The 17,162-nt window shown below is 32.8% G+C and overlaps 3 protein-coding genes across 4 annotated transcripts; 1 reads left to right on the top strand and 2 right to left on the bottom strand.

Annotated features, from left to right (window-relative positions):
• Nucleotides 1–1,705: 1,705 nt before the first annotated feature.
• LOC134262662 (uncharacterized) lies at nt 1,706–3,874 on the bottom strand. The gene is made up of 2 exons (XM_062745036.1): nt 3,641–3,874; nt 1,706–2,906 (listed from the first exon to the last, which is right to left on the bottom strand). The coding sequence occupies exons 1-2, from the start codon at nt 3,845–3,847 to the stop codon at nt 2,070–2,072; spliced, it is 1,044 nt and encodes a 347-aa protein (XP_062601020.1). The 5' UTR covers nt 3,848–3,874; the 3' UTR covers nt 1,706–2,069.
• A 5,510-nt stretch (nt 3,875–9,384) lies between these two features.
• On the bottom strand, nt 9,385–11,542 carry LOC134262661 (beta-2 adrenergic receptor-like). 2 transcript variants are annotated; one of them, XM_062745035.1, is made up of 2 exons: nt 11,455–11,542; nt 9,385–10,748 (listed from the first exon to the last, which is right to left on the bottom strand). In XM_062745035.1, exon 2 carries the CDS (start codon nt 10,570–10,572, stop codon nt 9,553–9,555), a length of 1,020 nt encoding a protein of 339 aa, XP_062601019.1. In that variant the 5' UTR covers nt 10,573–10,748; nt 11,455–11,542; the 3' UTR covers nt 9,385–9,552. The 2 variants fall into 2 exon arrangements, with proteins under 2 accessions (XP_062601019.1, XP_062601018.1); XM_062745034.1 differs by having other exon boundaries at nt 11,352–11,483.
• A 4,278-nt stretch (nt 11,543–15,820) lies between these two features.
• Nucleotides 15,821–16,948, top strand: LOC134262669 (neuronal acetylcholine receptor subunit alpha-3-like). Its single transcript, XM_062745043.1, has one exon. The coding sequence runs from the start codon at nt 15,821–15,823 to the stop codon at nt 16,946–16,948; it is 1,128 nt and encodes a 375-aa protein (XP_062601027.1).
• The last annotated feature ends 214 nt before the right edge of the window (nt 16,949–17,162 follow it).

Below are 17,162 nucleotides of genomic sequence, written 5' to 3'. Positions count from 1 at the left end.
CGGGGGTCATGATTCCTACAATTTAGAATTTACACTACTCCAGAATGCTTCCACATAAGCTAGCTTCACTTTTTCTGGCCCAGTGGTTCTTGAGAAAAGATTTTCAAAGATTTTTCCTATATACTTCTATGTAAAACTTTGATACCCCATTGTGGCCCCGCCCTTCCCCCTGGGGTCATGATTTGAACAATTTAAAATCTACACTACCCAAGGATCCTTCCACATAAGTTTCAGCTTTTCTGGCCCAGTGGTTCTTGAGAAGAAGATTTTCAAAGATTTTTCATATATTTCTATGTAAAACTTTTTGATTCCCCATTGTGGCCCCGCCCTTCCCCCGGGGGTCATGATGTGAACAATTTAGAATCTGCACTATACCAGGATGCTTCCACATAAGTTTCAGCTTTTCTGGCCCAGTGGTTCTTGAGAAGAAGATTTTCAAAGATTTTTCATATATATTTTTATATAAAAATTTTATTCCCTATTGTGGCCCCGCCATTCCCCCGGGGGTCATGATTTGTACAATTTAAAATCTACCCTACCTCAAAATGCTTCCACATAAGATTCAGCTTTACTGGCCTAGTAGTTCTTGAGAAGAAGATTTTTTTAAAGATCCAGCCCTATTTTTGCTTTTTCCTGATTATCTCCCCTTGCGAGAGGATATGTCCCTTCATTTTAACAATTTAAATTCCCCTTCACCCAAGGATGCTTTGTACCAAGTTTGGTCAAAATTGGCCTAGTGGTTCTTGAGAAGAAGTCGAAAATGTGAAAAGTTTACAGACGGACGGACAGACAGACGGTATGACAGACGGACGGACGACGGACAAAATGTGATCAGAAAAGCTTACTTGAGCCTTCGGCTCAGGTGAGCTAATTACTAAAAAAGAAGATGTGAATAATTCTTACATACATATATTTTTTTTAATCCAGTAAAAAAGAGCTAAATGTGTACATGCTGTAGGTTATTGAAAGACTTTTAAAAGAAGGTATTTAGTTGTGCCAGTTCAACTCTGCAACTATTTTAAACATATCAAACAAATTGTTATTTCCAACAGTAATTTTTCTTAGGTGTATAGCCACTAACCAAAAGGTTAGGGGTCATACAAAATGTTAATTTAGAATATTATTTTATTTCCCCTCATTTGCAATATTTGTTTATGTCAGAATCAAATCATGACAGCATTGAGATCTACCAGATGGCTTGGCTATCACATTATTGTTATTAATCCCTTGAAGTTTAATTAGTTAATCTCTTAGTCAATTAAGTTGCCTAATTATCTATATCTGAGGCACGACAGGTGTGACAACAATTATCACTCTACCTGTCCATGTCACCTACTCTTTCATTGACAAGACATTTGAGTAAATCACCTTAATTACTTAGATCAACTCAAAGGCAATTATATATGTATATGTAAAATGTTTAAGAAGTAAAAAAGTCAGAGGACAGAGAGTCAGAGTCAGAGATATAGAGTGTGTTAGCTAGAGTTAGGACATGCAGCTAGCAGACCCAGTCTTAGATATGTATTATATATAATGTACATATTCCTGTAATAAAGACTGATAAAGACATTTCTACTTATGTCTTAATCCTTGAAGGTTTTATGTCAAGGACAGTAACCAAGTCTAATGGTTACTGCGTGACCGAGTGTTGTAGGGTGCACTACTTATTCCAAGTGGACCCCTACCCTCCCCGACGGCCGGTCACAGGTTAGACAACAGTGAAAATAAGATTCCTTGATTTTCTCAATCATTAACAAAGTTTTATACAGTAGTGCATGTACCAGAACACATTTAATTACACAGGAAGCATATCAAACAAGTAGTTTTTGCAAATATGAATTCCTCTTTAACAATATAATATATAACAAATTTAAAACAATATAATCTAGTGTAGTCATTTCATTATTTTTGTTTCGGTTTCAATCTAATAGAAATAATTAAGATTTAAACTGTCAATTCATTGATAAACAGCATTTTTTAAAGGGCTTATATACAAAAAATAAGTTTTATATATATAAAAAGTAATGTTAATTAGCTTTCTGAAAAAATAAATGACCTAGGAATACATATCATTCTCCTTTAAACAGTTTCATGATAAGAGGAATTGTCAAAGCTAGAGCACCATACAAAACTGTCACAGATGCTAAACTTCCAATCTTTACAGTCCACTGAATATTGCTTTCAGTTTCACTTAACAAATCCTTGACCTCTGGTCCTACATACACTACATTATCAGCATTTGTCTTTGCTTTGTTAATTCCTGTCACTTTCTTCAAATCACCTAACTCCTTTATCAAAAGTTCATGATTACTTTTAATTCCTTTCAGAACATCAGAGATATTTTCAGAACTCTGCACATGAGCTGTAGCTTGGAGGTCTTTAAAACTTTTAGAGTCATTTGAAGCACCTCTGACTTCATTGAAAAATCCTCGGATCTCTTTCTGCTGGTCTTGTACCATCTTTATCAAGTCGTTGGTCATCTTTTTGTAGTCATCTGCGGATCCAGTTGCGGATAAAACTATATCCCTAAACTCTTTATTCTTGTGTCGATTGTAAATAAAATTAGCTAATAAACCTAAACCTACCGCAGCTATGGACCAACAAAGATAGTACAACTTAAAGTTTTCTGTCCTCAATCTCTCTTTTTCGTGGCTCTCACTCACTTTGGAATTGTAATAATCAAACGCTAATTTTTCCTCCTCTTCCATCATTTCTAATAGAGGTTTGACCTCATTTTTTCTTTTGATTATTTCGTTTTCTTGTATAGCCAGCTGCACGTATCTATCTGTTCCTCTTTCAGTTTGCATTATTTCTTTAACAACACTCTCCATTTCTTTCTGGATTTCTAAGTATTCTTTAACATTCTCTATTCTTTTCTTTTGTAGGTCCATGCATCTTTGACGAGCCTGTAACAAAAGCAGATATTAAATGAACACTGTATAATGTGTATACATACTAGATTCTAACCTCTTTAAAAACATTAGTACCCCTATATTATTGTTCAGTTGCACCAAAATGGGCTTAGCAGAGTACTAAATATTACATACGTATCATGTTCACTGACTGAAATATGTGCATGTGTACAGTACCGGTAAATTGTCTAATATGTAGACTATTCGCTCTATAAAACTTGGACAGATTGGGCAACGTTCTAACTAGACAAAATTTTTAAAATAATTGAATTTATAACATGTATAAGGCAAATTCAAATTCAAATTGCAATTGACAGTATAATAGTCTATTCTCTTTAGAAGTGGACAGGTTTTCACCTACATCCACTTCTCTTCACAATTTTTTTAACCTTTCATGCTATGATTCTGGAAAATGTGTAAAATGTAGAACCAGTGACGACCTACATGTAAACTTCAACAAACATCTCGTCTAAAATATGTATAATTTTACATAATGGACGTTTTTAACTAACAATTTGCAATGAGAAGTGCATGTAGACAAATGTCTGTCCTCTTCTCTAAAGAGGATATTATATTTGTCTTCTCCATCCATGCGAACCATTTATCGAACAGTTAAAGATGATCACACAGACTTAGGACTACTTACCATGTGTAACAATAATCAGACTTGTATAAAATACAGCTACAAACGCAGTGATTTATTCAACTAATTATATATCGTACTTAACCTTAATGGCTTCTTCCTGTGCTCTGCGTACTTCCGACAGCCCGAATTTGTCCTCATACCACTGTATTACGCTGTCAATTTTACCAAACGTGGCTTTGTCGGCTAAAGTATCAACTGCCTGGTAGCCTGTCTTGATTTGCCGTACATATATCACTTTTGATACGTGTTTAGGATGCACATGTTGCCGACACAGACGAAAGGGCAACATGATGCAAACCCAATTTTTTGAAAGTGAAAGTAGACTACTGAATATGTACTACGATCCCGACAACTTAAATGCAAGTGGGTTTTTTTTTTATTCATTACACACGGGATATTCTAACCTTAGTCTCAAAATGAAAAAAAAAATGAATATTTTATTTGCATAATATGAATTTAATAAGATGTGAATAATTTTTTTAATTTTTCAAAAGCAAAGCACTGTTAACTGTTGTTAAATATTTTAATTAAATTACTAGTGAAATTCGAACTTTGCAGTTATATGGTATCATCCCACTCCTCTTCAATGGGAACACAAATGAATGATTGAAAGAACTTTCATCAGTTTTAGTTTTTTTTTTTAATTTAGTATGTATAAAACTCGGATGTCTTACACACAAAGCTGTAAATTTATTATGCATTAAATTTTATCGTGAACGATACAAAATGCTTATAGAAAAGTTTTATTTAAATTATAAATAATTAGGCCTAATATTTTTATCACGTATTTAAACAAAACATTTCTTCCTTGGAGAAGGAATAAGGAAACAAGTGAGCAAAAAAAATTGTTTGAGGAATTTAAATTATACATAATATAGCATATATAACTTTCATGTGGTTTTCATTATTCTTCAAAAAATTCATTCAATATGAATTTCAACGTAGTAATCATAGACGATGAGTCGATGACACCTTGGTTTCATATAGAAGTTATTCCTCTTTAATGCAAGTTAATTTTCTGCTTAATATCCAGATTTCTTCACACAAATAGTGTAAAAAAGGTCATGGTCACTAAATTCTCTAGAATTCTATCAAACGATATATGTCTTGACATCTTTCTCATTTAAGATTATGTCTAAAGAAAAAATAATATTTTATTTACAAAATTATAGACTATTTTCCGCTAAAGGCTGGTTTCTAAAATATACATTTATTCATAGTTAAAATCTTGCAAATACATTATTTACAAAAAAAAACTTACAAAAGTGAAAACTTTTTACTTCCCATGTTAGGCATTCGATTCATTTTGTAATATTTTGCAATATTTCTTTCAAAGAAATTTCTAGAACAACGCACAATAGTGTAATAAAACAATTCTTGTTGCTTAGTTTAGTTCAGTTTAGTTTAGTTTTGTTTTGTTTTGTTTGTTTGTTTGTTTTTTGTATGGGTTTTTTTTTGTTTTTGTTTTTTTGTTTGTTTTTTGTTTGTTAAAGGTGCATGGACACAGTTTGAAGTTAATATTTTCTGTATAATATCACGACTTATATATTTTAATAGCATTTCACACAAAAATATATTTCAAATCTTATTTCACCGTAAAGTTAATGAAACTTCAAATTTTTGGATGGTTTTGATTTACACATTTTTGCACTCTCACAAATATCACTTTTATTCTTAATACTTAGAAAAAGTGGCAATCTTGTTGTGTATTAATGAAAAATATCAAAACTTCAATCCAGAAAAATAATTATATTAAGAGTAGAAATGTTAGAAGACAAAACCCCTTCACAAGTATCGTCATTCCGCGCTAAGTTGTGTACAGAGTTTAGCAAATTGATCACATCCTTGAAACGAACACAGTTTTTGTAAACAGGGCACAAGCTCTGTTATTGTTGATGTTTACTGGGAGCGTTCAATTGTTAAAGCCTGCTTATCACAACTGCACGGACTGACAATATACTTTGTGTATGTTTTGCTTTTGAATATTTCTATTTTGAATTTTTTGGATTGTAGTTTTAATGTTTTTTTATTTATACACAACAAGATTGCCACTTTTCCTAAGTATTAAGAATAAAATTAAAATATGTGAAAGTGCAAGGATGTGTCAATCAAACCCGTCTAAAAATTGAAGTTTTAATAACTTTTAGATGAAATAAGATTTTTGACATATTTCTGTGTGTAATGCTATTAAAATATATAAGTCGTAATATTATACAGAAAATATTAACTTCAAATCTGATGATATTTTAAATTCTTTCGATAGAATAATTTATTTCATGCATGTTCAACCAAGCATCTTTCTGTACTCCTTACTAAGAATATTAACAGTGGGGAAGGAGAAACTTCAAGAGTACTGTGCAGCAGTATATTCGAGAACTTGTGTAAATCAGATGTTGATACAGTACTTAAGTTTTCCAAGGAACTTTTGGGCTATTTGGAATCGCAAGATTTTACAAAAATCAACAGCTTGAAGACTTTTGACTTTTCAACTTTATACACAACCATTCCCCACGATAAATTAAAGTCCAGGCTTTTTTATATCATTGACGTCTGCTTTCTTAATAAAAATGAACTTGTAAATAAGGGGCGGGGGGGGGGGGGTATCTTATCTTGTCACCGGTCATTTGCAAAATTATTACCTTAAAAACATTCTGATTGTGCACACAAGTGAAGTTGATATCAAAAAGATGCTTGAGGTTCTGATTGACAATATCTATTAATTATACTTTCATGTTAAATACTAAAATCTGATTGGTTTAGACGCAGTTAACAATCCGTTCTATTACCCTCAAAAATGTGACAACGGGTAACACAATGGTTATGCTACATGATTGGATATTATGCTGATTGACAATATAAACTTGATGTCAATAAAAGGTTTTTAGAGACCAGGTCTTTCAACAATCGATTGGAATGCCAATGGGTACTAATTGTGCCCCGTTATTAGCAGAAGTATTTTTGTATTCCTATGAAGCAGAATTTATTCAAACTCTTATACGTGAAAAGAAGAAAACACTTGCTCTGGCCTTCAACTCGAGAATTAGATATGTCGACGACGTATTGTCAATAAACAATCATGGATATTTCCATTCTTATGTCGATATGCTATATCCCGGTGAGCTTGAGCTAAAACATACCACACATTTGACACATCTGTTTCATATTTGGATATTTTACTTGTAAAAGACGTTAATGGTAATCTAAAATCCAAGTTCTATAATAAACGTGATGACTTAAACTTTACGATCGTCAACTTCCCTTACTTATGCAGCGATATTTATATATGACATTTGCTGAGTTTTTCTAGTAAGCCAACAGTGAAATTGATTTGAAAACCATTAATTGTCTATATTTTCGATGCTTTAAGACACGAAAAATGTAAATATAGGGAATGTTTTTAAGTTTAGTATAAATTATTGGTGTGTGCATCGCATAGACTTGCACTTACATTGAACGCATATTTTCATGAAGTGCTAGCGCGCTTCATGAAATATGCCTACGTGGCAAGTCTGTGTGATTCACACACTATTAACTCACACAAAACTTAAAAACATTCGTTAGATATTACCTGCATACGGAGTTTATATCTCTCAGTTTACTCGATACACAAGAACATGCTCTACGTATGTACAATTTCTAAAACAAGGTAATTTATTGATAAACAAGTTGATAAAACAAGAATATCAGAAGTCTCGTTTGCAGTCATCATTTCGTAAGTTCTATGGTCCATACAATGTCCTTGTCAGCAAATACAATTTATCATTGAGTCAAATGCTGACAGACGTTTTTCATACTACTTGTTAAAGACGGATCTTACCGTTATTTCCATGACAAGGAGGACACGGCGGGTGTGACCGGTCGGCAGGGGATGCTCACTCCTCCATGGCACCTGACTCAACCTATGATGTTTCGGATGTCCGTGTTTGCTCTGTTCCTTTTTGTATTTCTTCTTAGACTTTCGAGCTTGAATACTAGTACTCTTCGTTATCACCATATATTTCATTTTCCTTGGATCTCAGACATTTACACATTTTTCGATTTTTCGATTAGTATTTGAAACAATATTCAAGTCAATAGATGTGTCGGTAAATATATTTTACGACTGATATTATATTAAAAACAAATAAGATTTATTGAATAACACATTAAAAAGAATATATACTAGTATATGAATACAATTAATAATCTTTCATCTACCTTCACAAACTTAATTTTAATTCACATTCGTAACATTATCAGGCATTTTATAAAATGTGTATATTTTTAAAAATCCAATAGTGTACATAAATGTTCTTTTCATTACAATGTTCAACCTAATTATATTAAAATGCAAAATAATAATGTTAACATGCTAATTTAAAATGAAAAAAAACATGCCATTTATTTTTCTAAGAACCTAAATACTAAAGATGCGTTGCGTTTTATAATTCACACGACAAAATACACTGTCTAACGCTTTAAAATGGTCATTCATTTTAACTCAATAATAGTTGCTTGTCAAAATAAAAAAAAAAATATTAAGCAAACATATTTTACATGTGGACACAAATGTAAAGGTTGCAAGTTGAAACATATCTGTATAAAATTATATTGCAGCTATAGGTAGGAATGTATTTATTTTGTTTCGTTTGTTTCGATTCTTTCTTTTTTATCATTTGATCATTGTTTTAGCATACAATACTTGGTGATGAACAACCGGTAAACACATCGCTGCCCATTTATAATGATGCAAACCAACTACATAATATGTAGTTTTCAGAACACATCTATAAACATGATAAATGCTTCGAAAAATCAGCAGTAAAATGTGATTGGTATTTGTATGACATAACAAGAAAAAAGATTTGTACAGATTTATAAAAGAACGATAATGGTAGAGAACTTTAAAAAAGGCTGCGCCTACAACCCATTTTTTTTTATCAATGAACTATAATTGCTAAAATAAAAGAAATATTAATGGGAAAATATATCTTGTACGATGTTTTGTGAAAATTGAATTAATTTTCATCTGGCTTAAACAAAACCAAACACAGTAAATGAAATAGAAGAAAGACCTATAGATAATTCACAAAATTTACTTTTATGTGTATCTTTTTCGAGCTATGATAGCCATGTTCTATTAATAATGTGAGATCTATAATATTACTGAATGATAAAACTTTTAGCTACCACTGCGGTCTCTTTTGCTCAGGTGTAGCAACCGCCAATGATATAACCCCGCTTAATGATACAAATATCATTAAGCGTTGCAACTACAACGCTTTATGCCATGAATTATTGCTTTAATGGTTGCTAATGCTAAATAGCCGCTTAATGAAAGAATTATATTATTATGCTTATGAGAATGTCAACTATTAATGCAATGATTTATGACATTAAGCGTTGCAATACAACGCTTAATGATTTTTGTATTATATCTAAGCGGCGTTATATCATTAGCGGTTCCTACAGTCGAGTCAAACGCTAAATTTCTACCGTTTTGCTCGGGTAACTCTCTGACATTTACACACATGGGAAAACAGTTTTGAACCAGATTGCTTTCGAAGTAAATGCTGAAGGAAAATGTTTTGAAATGAACCCGTTTTTCCCCGAGCTAATTGTATATAAAATAGCATATTTCTCTTAGATGGATGAATTTTTCCCCCGATATTTTTGTATACAATTAATCTTATTGATTTTCAATGACAATAAAACTTTTTGATTTCATCAAATGAATATAGACCGGTATGGTTCTTTAATAATCAAAAAAAAATACTGGAATTCTTGAACAATATGACAAAGTTTACACTATTTGTTTTTAATTTCAAAAAGAAAAAAAGGGGGGCAAACAAAAACGAAACAAACAGAAAGATTAAAAGAAAAGACCCCCCAAAATTGGTTAGAATCAAGGAATAAACGAATGATATGTACATTTATAAAAAAAAAAATTATACTATTTATGCATAAAAAATGCTTAATATTTTTTAACATGTCTGAAAATAATCCAAACATTTACTATTTACTGGTGATTGCAGTTGAGCTCGTCTGGACCAAATATGGTTCGAAGAAATGTTTCTTCAGTTTCCGGTATTTCTCTCTCCTGTTTTTGTTGCAGCAGCAAATGATCATTAAGAACGTGTATCTGCATTCTGTGTACCTCCAAACATACAGAAATGGGTTAATAAAGGAATTCAGAAGAACGAGAAGTCCTGCGAAACTCTGCCACGTCAGTATAACCCTCTTATTTGATGGATCCGTGTTAATAATATCAATAATGTTTATTATAATCATTGGGGTGTAAAGTAACATGAAACATCCGAGAATGGCTGATAATTTGATTAAAATTCTTGCCTGGTATTTGAACTGTTTTTCTCTAGTCAGAGTCTCCAAACCGGAAGTAGCTCCTGATATCTTGTACATTTTGATGAACATTAACATGTAGAGTACAACGTCAACAACAATTAGAAAGCAGAAAATGGCAGTCACGGTAAGCAGTCCAGTTTTGCCCCTTACGGTGTATTGAGCACATATGACAAAATCTTGATACTGGTACGCTTGGAATCCATCAAAGAAGTTCACTGCTGTGAGAATCAAACCAGTAAACCAAATTCCTAAAATTATACCCAGACTTCTTTCTTTGCCAAGCAGAACAAGGTAACCGAATGGAAAATACAACGCAACAAAGCGATCGACAAGCATGCCAGTAATTGTTAGAAAAGACACAACCACCCCAATACAGTAGAAATACATCAAGAACCGACACAGACCCTCTTCTAACATCGTTGGTAGAAAGGCATCTATCAATATGGCCACCCCGGTCATTAGGTCGGTTACAGCCAAATTAATAGACATCAGCCTGATTTGGTGGTTCATCCTTTTACACTGTGCAAGAATAAGTATTGCTGCTAAGTTAATCAAGGCAATAATGAGTCCTATTAAAGACGGCAGAACTGCCTGTTGAAGGACAAGGGTACTACGTCTTGTTTCATTGGTATCCATTTTGAAATCTGTCTCTTCCTGTTGGATGATGTCCATTTATAATGACAACTGGGAAACTGGGATCGGATAAGTTATGATTCAAACAGCTCAATCTCCAATCTACGTACCTTCTTAATCGACTTTTATTGACTGTGATGCCCTTATTCTCACAATCCTTTTTGTTAATTATTTGATTTTAATGGAATGATTTTCTTTCATGTGCATTGTTTTATCTGAAATAAAGCAAGATAATCTCATTGTAAGTTACGTATCACACTGATGGATGTTAAATTTACAGGCAATGTATTTTTCGCTTTGACTTTCTTCTCATGATCTTCTTTTGTTACAGATCAACTAGAATCCGTAACACATGACTGAGTTCAATAAATATTATAGAAAAAGATTATAATGACAAGATGAAATGAATGAAGGAAAACGTGCACCATAATTCATGATAAATAAAATATATATAATCCACATTAAAGAGTGCGAGATAATTTCTATCAGTATCATGCACTTGTATCGAGAAGGGTATTCTTTTTTGTTTTGTCGATGTCAAATATTTCTTTTCAAAAGCAAAGTCTTAAATAACCTATTGCATAACATTTAACATCATAATAATTGTTGGGATATATTTTGTAAAGATTTATTTTTAGAAATAAGGCAATTCGTAACAACTTGTAATCAGCTTTATTTTATTTCCCGTTTTTAAAGCAAATCCTTCCTGTTTTTTTTTTATGATAGATGCGTTATAGTATTTAATCTATCGCATTCTTTACATTATATATGACTTTGTTGATTGTAATCATAAAATTTTCCTTAATGAAGTCACTTACCCTTTAACCAGCATGACTAATAGTGTTATCCACTTAAACCCATCAATTTGAGAACAAATTCAACAATATTCAATTGCTGAAAATACAGAATTCAAATACTTACCGCATCACCTCCACTTACAAATGTGTAAAGTTTTCGTTTTAAAAATACGGACGTAAACAATGTCATTAAATGTCAGCGAAATATTTATGTAAATTATTGTTCAAATTACATTTTACAGGCCATGCATGTGAATGTCTTCAAGTAAAAAAAAAAGTGTTATCTTTTAATCTTAATGGTCTTGTAAAATAAATGCAGGACAAGAGATAAAATGGTACAAGGCTGTTTAAACTTATCTCAAGTCAGAATCTTTCATTAAAATCGCATCTGGACTCTGAAAAAAAATATCAAGATAAAAGTGCACCATATTAAAATATCTTCTTCGGGCAGAATTTTATAGCAGGTGACCCAAATCGAGAGAAAAAAACATTGTTTACCTTATAGAACAAATACAAGGACGTCTCAGCAGAAGTAAGACTTCTCTCTATTACTACATGACAGCATACAACTACGCAATTCAGCTTAAACGTCCCAGTGCTTTTTGCTGACTTTTTAGGTCACCTGAGTAACTCAGGTGACCTATTGCTATCCGTTTTCGTCCGTCGTCGTGTGTCGTGCGTCGTGCGTCGTGTGTTAACATTTGAACATTTTCAGCTTCTTTTCTGAAACCACTGAACCAATTTCAACCAAATTTGGTATACAGCATCTATGGGTGAAGGGGAACAAAAGTTGTGAATTTTATGGTCCCAGCCCCCCTGTGGCCTGAGGGGTAGGGCCAAAACCACTAAAATTATTGCAATCTTTAAAAATCTTCTTCTTTACTCCTGGACATCAAGCAGGCAAACTGTTGGCATGAATGAGCATTGAGTCCTCTACCAAAATTGTGAAATTCATGCATGGCCCCAGGGTCAGGGGTTCTAGTGTTAGGGCGGGGTTATATAGATTATATAGTGAAAATGCATGATTTCTTTGAAAATCTTCTTCACTGCTCCTGGGTATTAAGTAAACTAACTAAGTACATAGTTATGATGAGCAAGAGTGCCTCTTCCAAAATTGTGTATTTTATGGCCCCAGGGTCAGGGGTTCTGGTGTTAGGGCGGGGCTCTATTGATTATATAGTGAAAATGCATTAATTCTTTGAAAACCTTCTTCTCTGCTCCAGGGTACTAAATTAATTATGTAAGTACATAATTATGTTGAGCAAGAGTGCCTCTTCCAAAATTGTGAATTTTATGGCCCCAGGGTCAGGAGTTCTGGTGTTAGGGCGGGGCTCTATTGATCATATAGTGAAAATAAATTAATTCTTTGAAAATCTTCTTCTCTGCCCCTGGGTATTAAATAAACTAACTAAGTACATATAGTTATGATGAGCAAGAGTGCCTCTTCCAAAATTGTGAAATTTATGGCCCCAGGGTCAGGGGTTCTGGTGTTAGGGCGGGGCTCTATTGATCATATAGTGAAAATAAATTAATTCTTTGAAAATCTTCTTCTCTGCTCCTGGGTATTAAATAAACTAAGTATATAGTTATGAAAAGCAAGAGTGCCTCTTCCAAAATTGTGAATTTTGTGACCCCAGGGTCAGGGGTTCTGGTGTTATGGCGGGGCTCTATTGATTATATAGTGAAAATACATTAATTCTTTGAAAATCTTTCCTTTGCTCCTAGGTTTTATGCCAATGATCTAAGAATATATATTTATGATGAAGAAAGGTGCATCTAGCAAAGTGGTTTTATATGCCCCCCCTCCTGGGTCGCGGGTACATAGTCTGAAAATAAATTAATGCTTTGAAATCTGCTCTTTGATATTAATCAACCATTTTATGATAAAATTTGCAAAATTTTGAAATATGTGGCCCCAAGGTCAGTGGTTCCTTTGGGATGATGTGCATAAAGCGGAAGTGCATTTTCTCTTTGTTACTCTGATCTATCTTTGGGTATTAAGTAAACAGAGTAAGCATGCTAAGTCTATAATTATGATAAGCAATGGTGCTTCTTTCAAAATTGTAAAATTGCGAATTTCATGGCCTCTGGTTTAAAACACGAACCAAATTTAATTGTTTGAAAGTTGTTGCACAATACTCAGGTGACCTATAAGGCCCGTGGGCCTCTTGTTATTACTGCATGACAACATTTCAATGAATCAATATAAAATTGACAAGAAATACAAATAATTTAATTTTGGTTGTAACGCATCATTTGATTGGATAAAAAATTAATCTAAATTGTATAATCTGGTTTGCCTATGTCACGATGACTTACGTCAAAAATGTATTAATCCGCTTGACGTTACGTTTGAAATATGAACAATTTGAAGGCGTTTGTTATGGAGAAGTTTTCTTGTTTTATGTACTTAATGATTGAAAATAAATTATAAGGAATGAATTAAATAGCAACCCACATTATACTGCTATAACCAGGGTTGGAGCCGTTTACGCTTTTTATAAACCGTAAAGTGCCCCAACCCAGGTTATACAGTATAATTTGGGTTGCTATTTAATTCATTCCTAAATGAATCAACTTAAAATTGAAATCACAGACAATGCTTCAACTTTAATTGACAAGATATACAATGAATCAACTTTAGATTAATAACATATACTATGAATCAACTTTAGATAAACAACATATTCAATGAATCAATTTTAAATTGACAACATAATTTATACAATGAATCAACTTTAAATTAACAACATATACAATAATTTAAAATTTACTTCGAATTACTAGTGTTATCATCTGCAATGATTCAAATATGATCGATTTGACAACATATACAATGATTTTTCATTGAATGACAATGCATACAATTATTAAACAATGAATAAAAAACATATATACAAGGATTCAATATATCACAGATGGTGAAAAATCGGCTCAACCGGGACTCGAACCAAGGGCCTCTGGCGTACCGTGCTTTAACCTCTGAGCTATTGAGAGTCAATATATTGACTGACCTGTAAACCCGATGAAAATGCATACACCACCTGTGACAAACATATTCAATGTGTCGAAATTAAGGCATTTAACTTTACAATGACAATATATAAAAAAAAATAAAAATGCGAACATCTGACAAACCCATGGTGGGCAGAAGTAGACTTAAGGGGTTTCCTCCCTTTTTGTTACGTAATCGTTTCTTCACGTGCCTATGGTTAATCATAGTGTGTAAAATACCGACGCATTTCCAATGGTTTTGGAGCACCTCTTTAACAGGTTAATAACCTGAGAGTTCAATTTATAAAATGAATGCATAATTTTAAGATAACTGGTAAATCCCTGTGGTATTTAGGTATTGATTCAACCTCCTCTCGCATAATTAAATTCTTCAGAGCCTATTTTATATCGAACCCTCTCTATGGTCTTTCATATATATATTTTTGGTTATTGACTGGAGAATGATATTATCTAAGCGCTTAAGAAAAACAATCAGAATACACTTATGCAAGTGATTATTTATCAGGAGAAGAGGACTCCAGATTGGTTTGTCTGAAGATTGTCATAGGGCATATCAACTTAAAATAATTCATTAAATTTTTGAATTCCCATACTCTGCCCTAATGAGACAAAGAATCGGACCAAAGCTCAAGTAATCAAGTGTTTTTCTCTCGGGTTTATCCTTTGAGAAACAAATTGATAAAGATTCTGTTAGCTAGTGCTGCAATTTGACACTCCTTTTTGCATATTTTCAATAGTTTAGCTTGATATATGGAGATGATATCGTGATAGGATTTGCTACCTGAGGAGGCTCAAAATTGAACTTTGGCAGACCAATAACTTTTGTAGGTATGTATAACATTAAAAGTATATTTAATAAATCATACTTTTATGTAATTTAGTATAAAAATATCATGGTTGATCTTTAACACAAAATTTAAGGCATTTTAAATTTTAAGTTTCAATAGTCTTTATGTAACTTTCAACTCACTTAGCAGTTCTTTAATTGGATTGTAACGAATATTTATCCAAGTATTATCCGAGATCTGCTTTCCACTGAACATCATATATACCATGTTTTATGACTTGAATCGACACTGTGGAAGAATAGGATTATATATATTTTTTATTCTTATTTGTTCATCAGTTATTTTGGTTACTTAGAATGTTATTTTCTGTTTCTAATTAGCTCAGTAGTTATATTTATTTTTTAAACAAAAGAGTGGGAATCGTTTGCAATCTTGAATACTAGTACTATCACATTTAATTTAACATTTCTTTGAATTTCCAAAATGTCTGCACTTTACTTATTTTGTAAGATCTAATTTGTCTATACATCCTAAAATTAACTACAAAGAATTAAATGGTCAAAAGGAAATATGTAGGTATGAATAAGACATTTTTGACAAATTTGATTTATAAATGAAGAATTCGAAAAACATTTTTCTGTATATTTTTAGCTTCCAATGTGTATCTAAGATCGGACAACTTTCGTCATGAAGATGAAACGCTTTTTCATTACACTCATGTTAATTACATTATGCAAAGCTGGTAACAGATCAGAGTTATTTGAAACACTTTTCAAACAATATGACCCAGATGCCGGTCCTTATGACAATGCTTCCTTTCCACTTGATGTCTCAATGTCCGTCTACTTGCAAAAGATTCTCGATGTCAAAGCAAGAGATCAATCTTTCTCTTCAACGTTTTGGTTTTTCATGTCGTGGAAGGATGAAAGGTTGGAATGGAATCCTGAGATGTACAAAGGAATAGACAGTATTCATACAACGTCTAGTAAAGTTTGGAATCCAGCCTTTGTTTGTATTGTTAATGACATTGGTATGGAAAGTTGTTTTCGAGAAGGTTCTACAGTCTCAGTGCTACACACTGGAGAAGTCATATTTTCTAAATCGTTAGACGGTGCCACACAGTGTAACATTAACGCAAAGAAATATCCATTTGACGTCCAGAAATGCTCTATTGACATAGGAAGCGCATTTCGCAGATCAAATGTAATATTTTTTAACCTAACTTCTTCATATTTCGGTCTAGACTTGTACTCAAGGAGCGAAGAATGGGAAGTGTTGGATACATCGATTTCAAAATATTTCACGCTAGAAAGTCATGATATGATCTTTGAAGGGCTCCAGTTTGAAATCCTTATCAAACGACGGCCAACTAATGTAATTGTTTCTTACTTATTGCCTGTGTTGTTGCTGTCCATTGTTAACCTATGCTCTTTCGTACTGCCGATTGAATGTGGAGAAAAGATGGGAACCTCTGTCGCCGTTTTTCTGACGTTTGCTGTATTCCTCACGCTTCTCAGTGAATCCTTTCCGGTTTCGGAGGACACCCCTCTTTTCACTATTTATCTCACGTTTCAGCTTGTTCTCAGTGGTCTTGTAATTATCATGGAGACATTTGTGTTGAAATACCACATCGACAAAAGGAACTGTCTTGAAGTTGGCGTACTCATGGACGGGATAGATGAACAAAAAGAAAGGCCCAAGAAATCGCTGCGAAACAAGATGACCATTAAACGCCTCGATAACTTAATGATGATTCTCTACATTATATTGAATTTGATTTCGTTAATTACTTTTCTAGCTGGTACTCAGCAGTAAAGATACTCTTTTCCAAATATTTAAGAGATCCTGCCCATTACTTATTTAATGTAAAGAATTCAAACTCATTATGGATCATGTTTATGGAACATACCTTAGGTTGATACATGTATGACTGTGCTTATTTATATTTTGTAAAATAAAAATGTGCAAGTAAAATGATGATTGACATTTTAACTTCTATGTACTTGTTATAAATCCTATCAAAATTACT

The sequence above is a fragment of the Saccostrea cucullata genome, unplaced genomic scaffold, assembly GCF_032062105.1.
Source record: "Saccostrea cucullata isolate Sc308-1 unplaced genomic scaffold, CSIRO_AGI_Scuc_v1 ctg1378, whole genome shotgun sequence".
Taxonomy (NCBI): domain Eukaryota; kingdom Metazoa; phylum Mollusca; class Bivalvia; order Ostreida; family Ostreidae; genus Saccostrea; species Saccostrea cuccullata.
This window is presented reverse-complemented; position numbering and strand designations above follow the sequence as displayed.

Excerpts from the sequence above, each read along its gene's own strand:
- LOC134262669 (XM_062745043.1), top strand. The coding sequence starts at position 15,821 with ATGAAGATGAAACGCTTTTTCATTACACTCATGTTAATTACATTATGC.
- LOC134262662 (XM_062745036.1), bottom strand. The coding sequence starts at position 3,847 with ATGTTGCCCTTTCGTCTGTGTCGGCAACATGTGCATCCTAAACACGTA. Across the intron at positions 2,907-3,640 it reads CACAGGAAGAAGCCATTAAG|GCTCGTCAAAGATGCATGGA; the intron begins GTTAAGTACGAT and ends CTTTTGTTACAG.
- LOC134262661 (XM_062745035.1), bottom strand. The coding sequence starts at position 10,572 with ATGGACATCATCCAACAGGAAGAGACAGATTTCAAAATGGATACCAAT.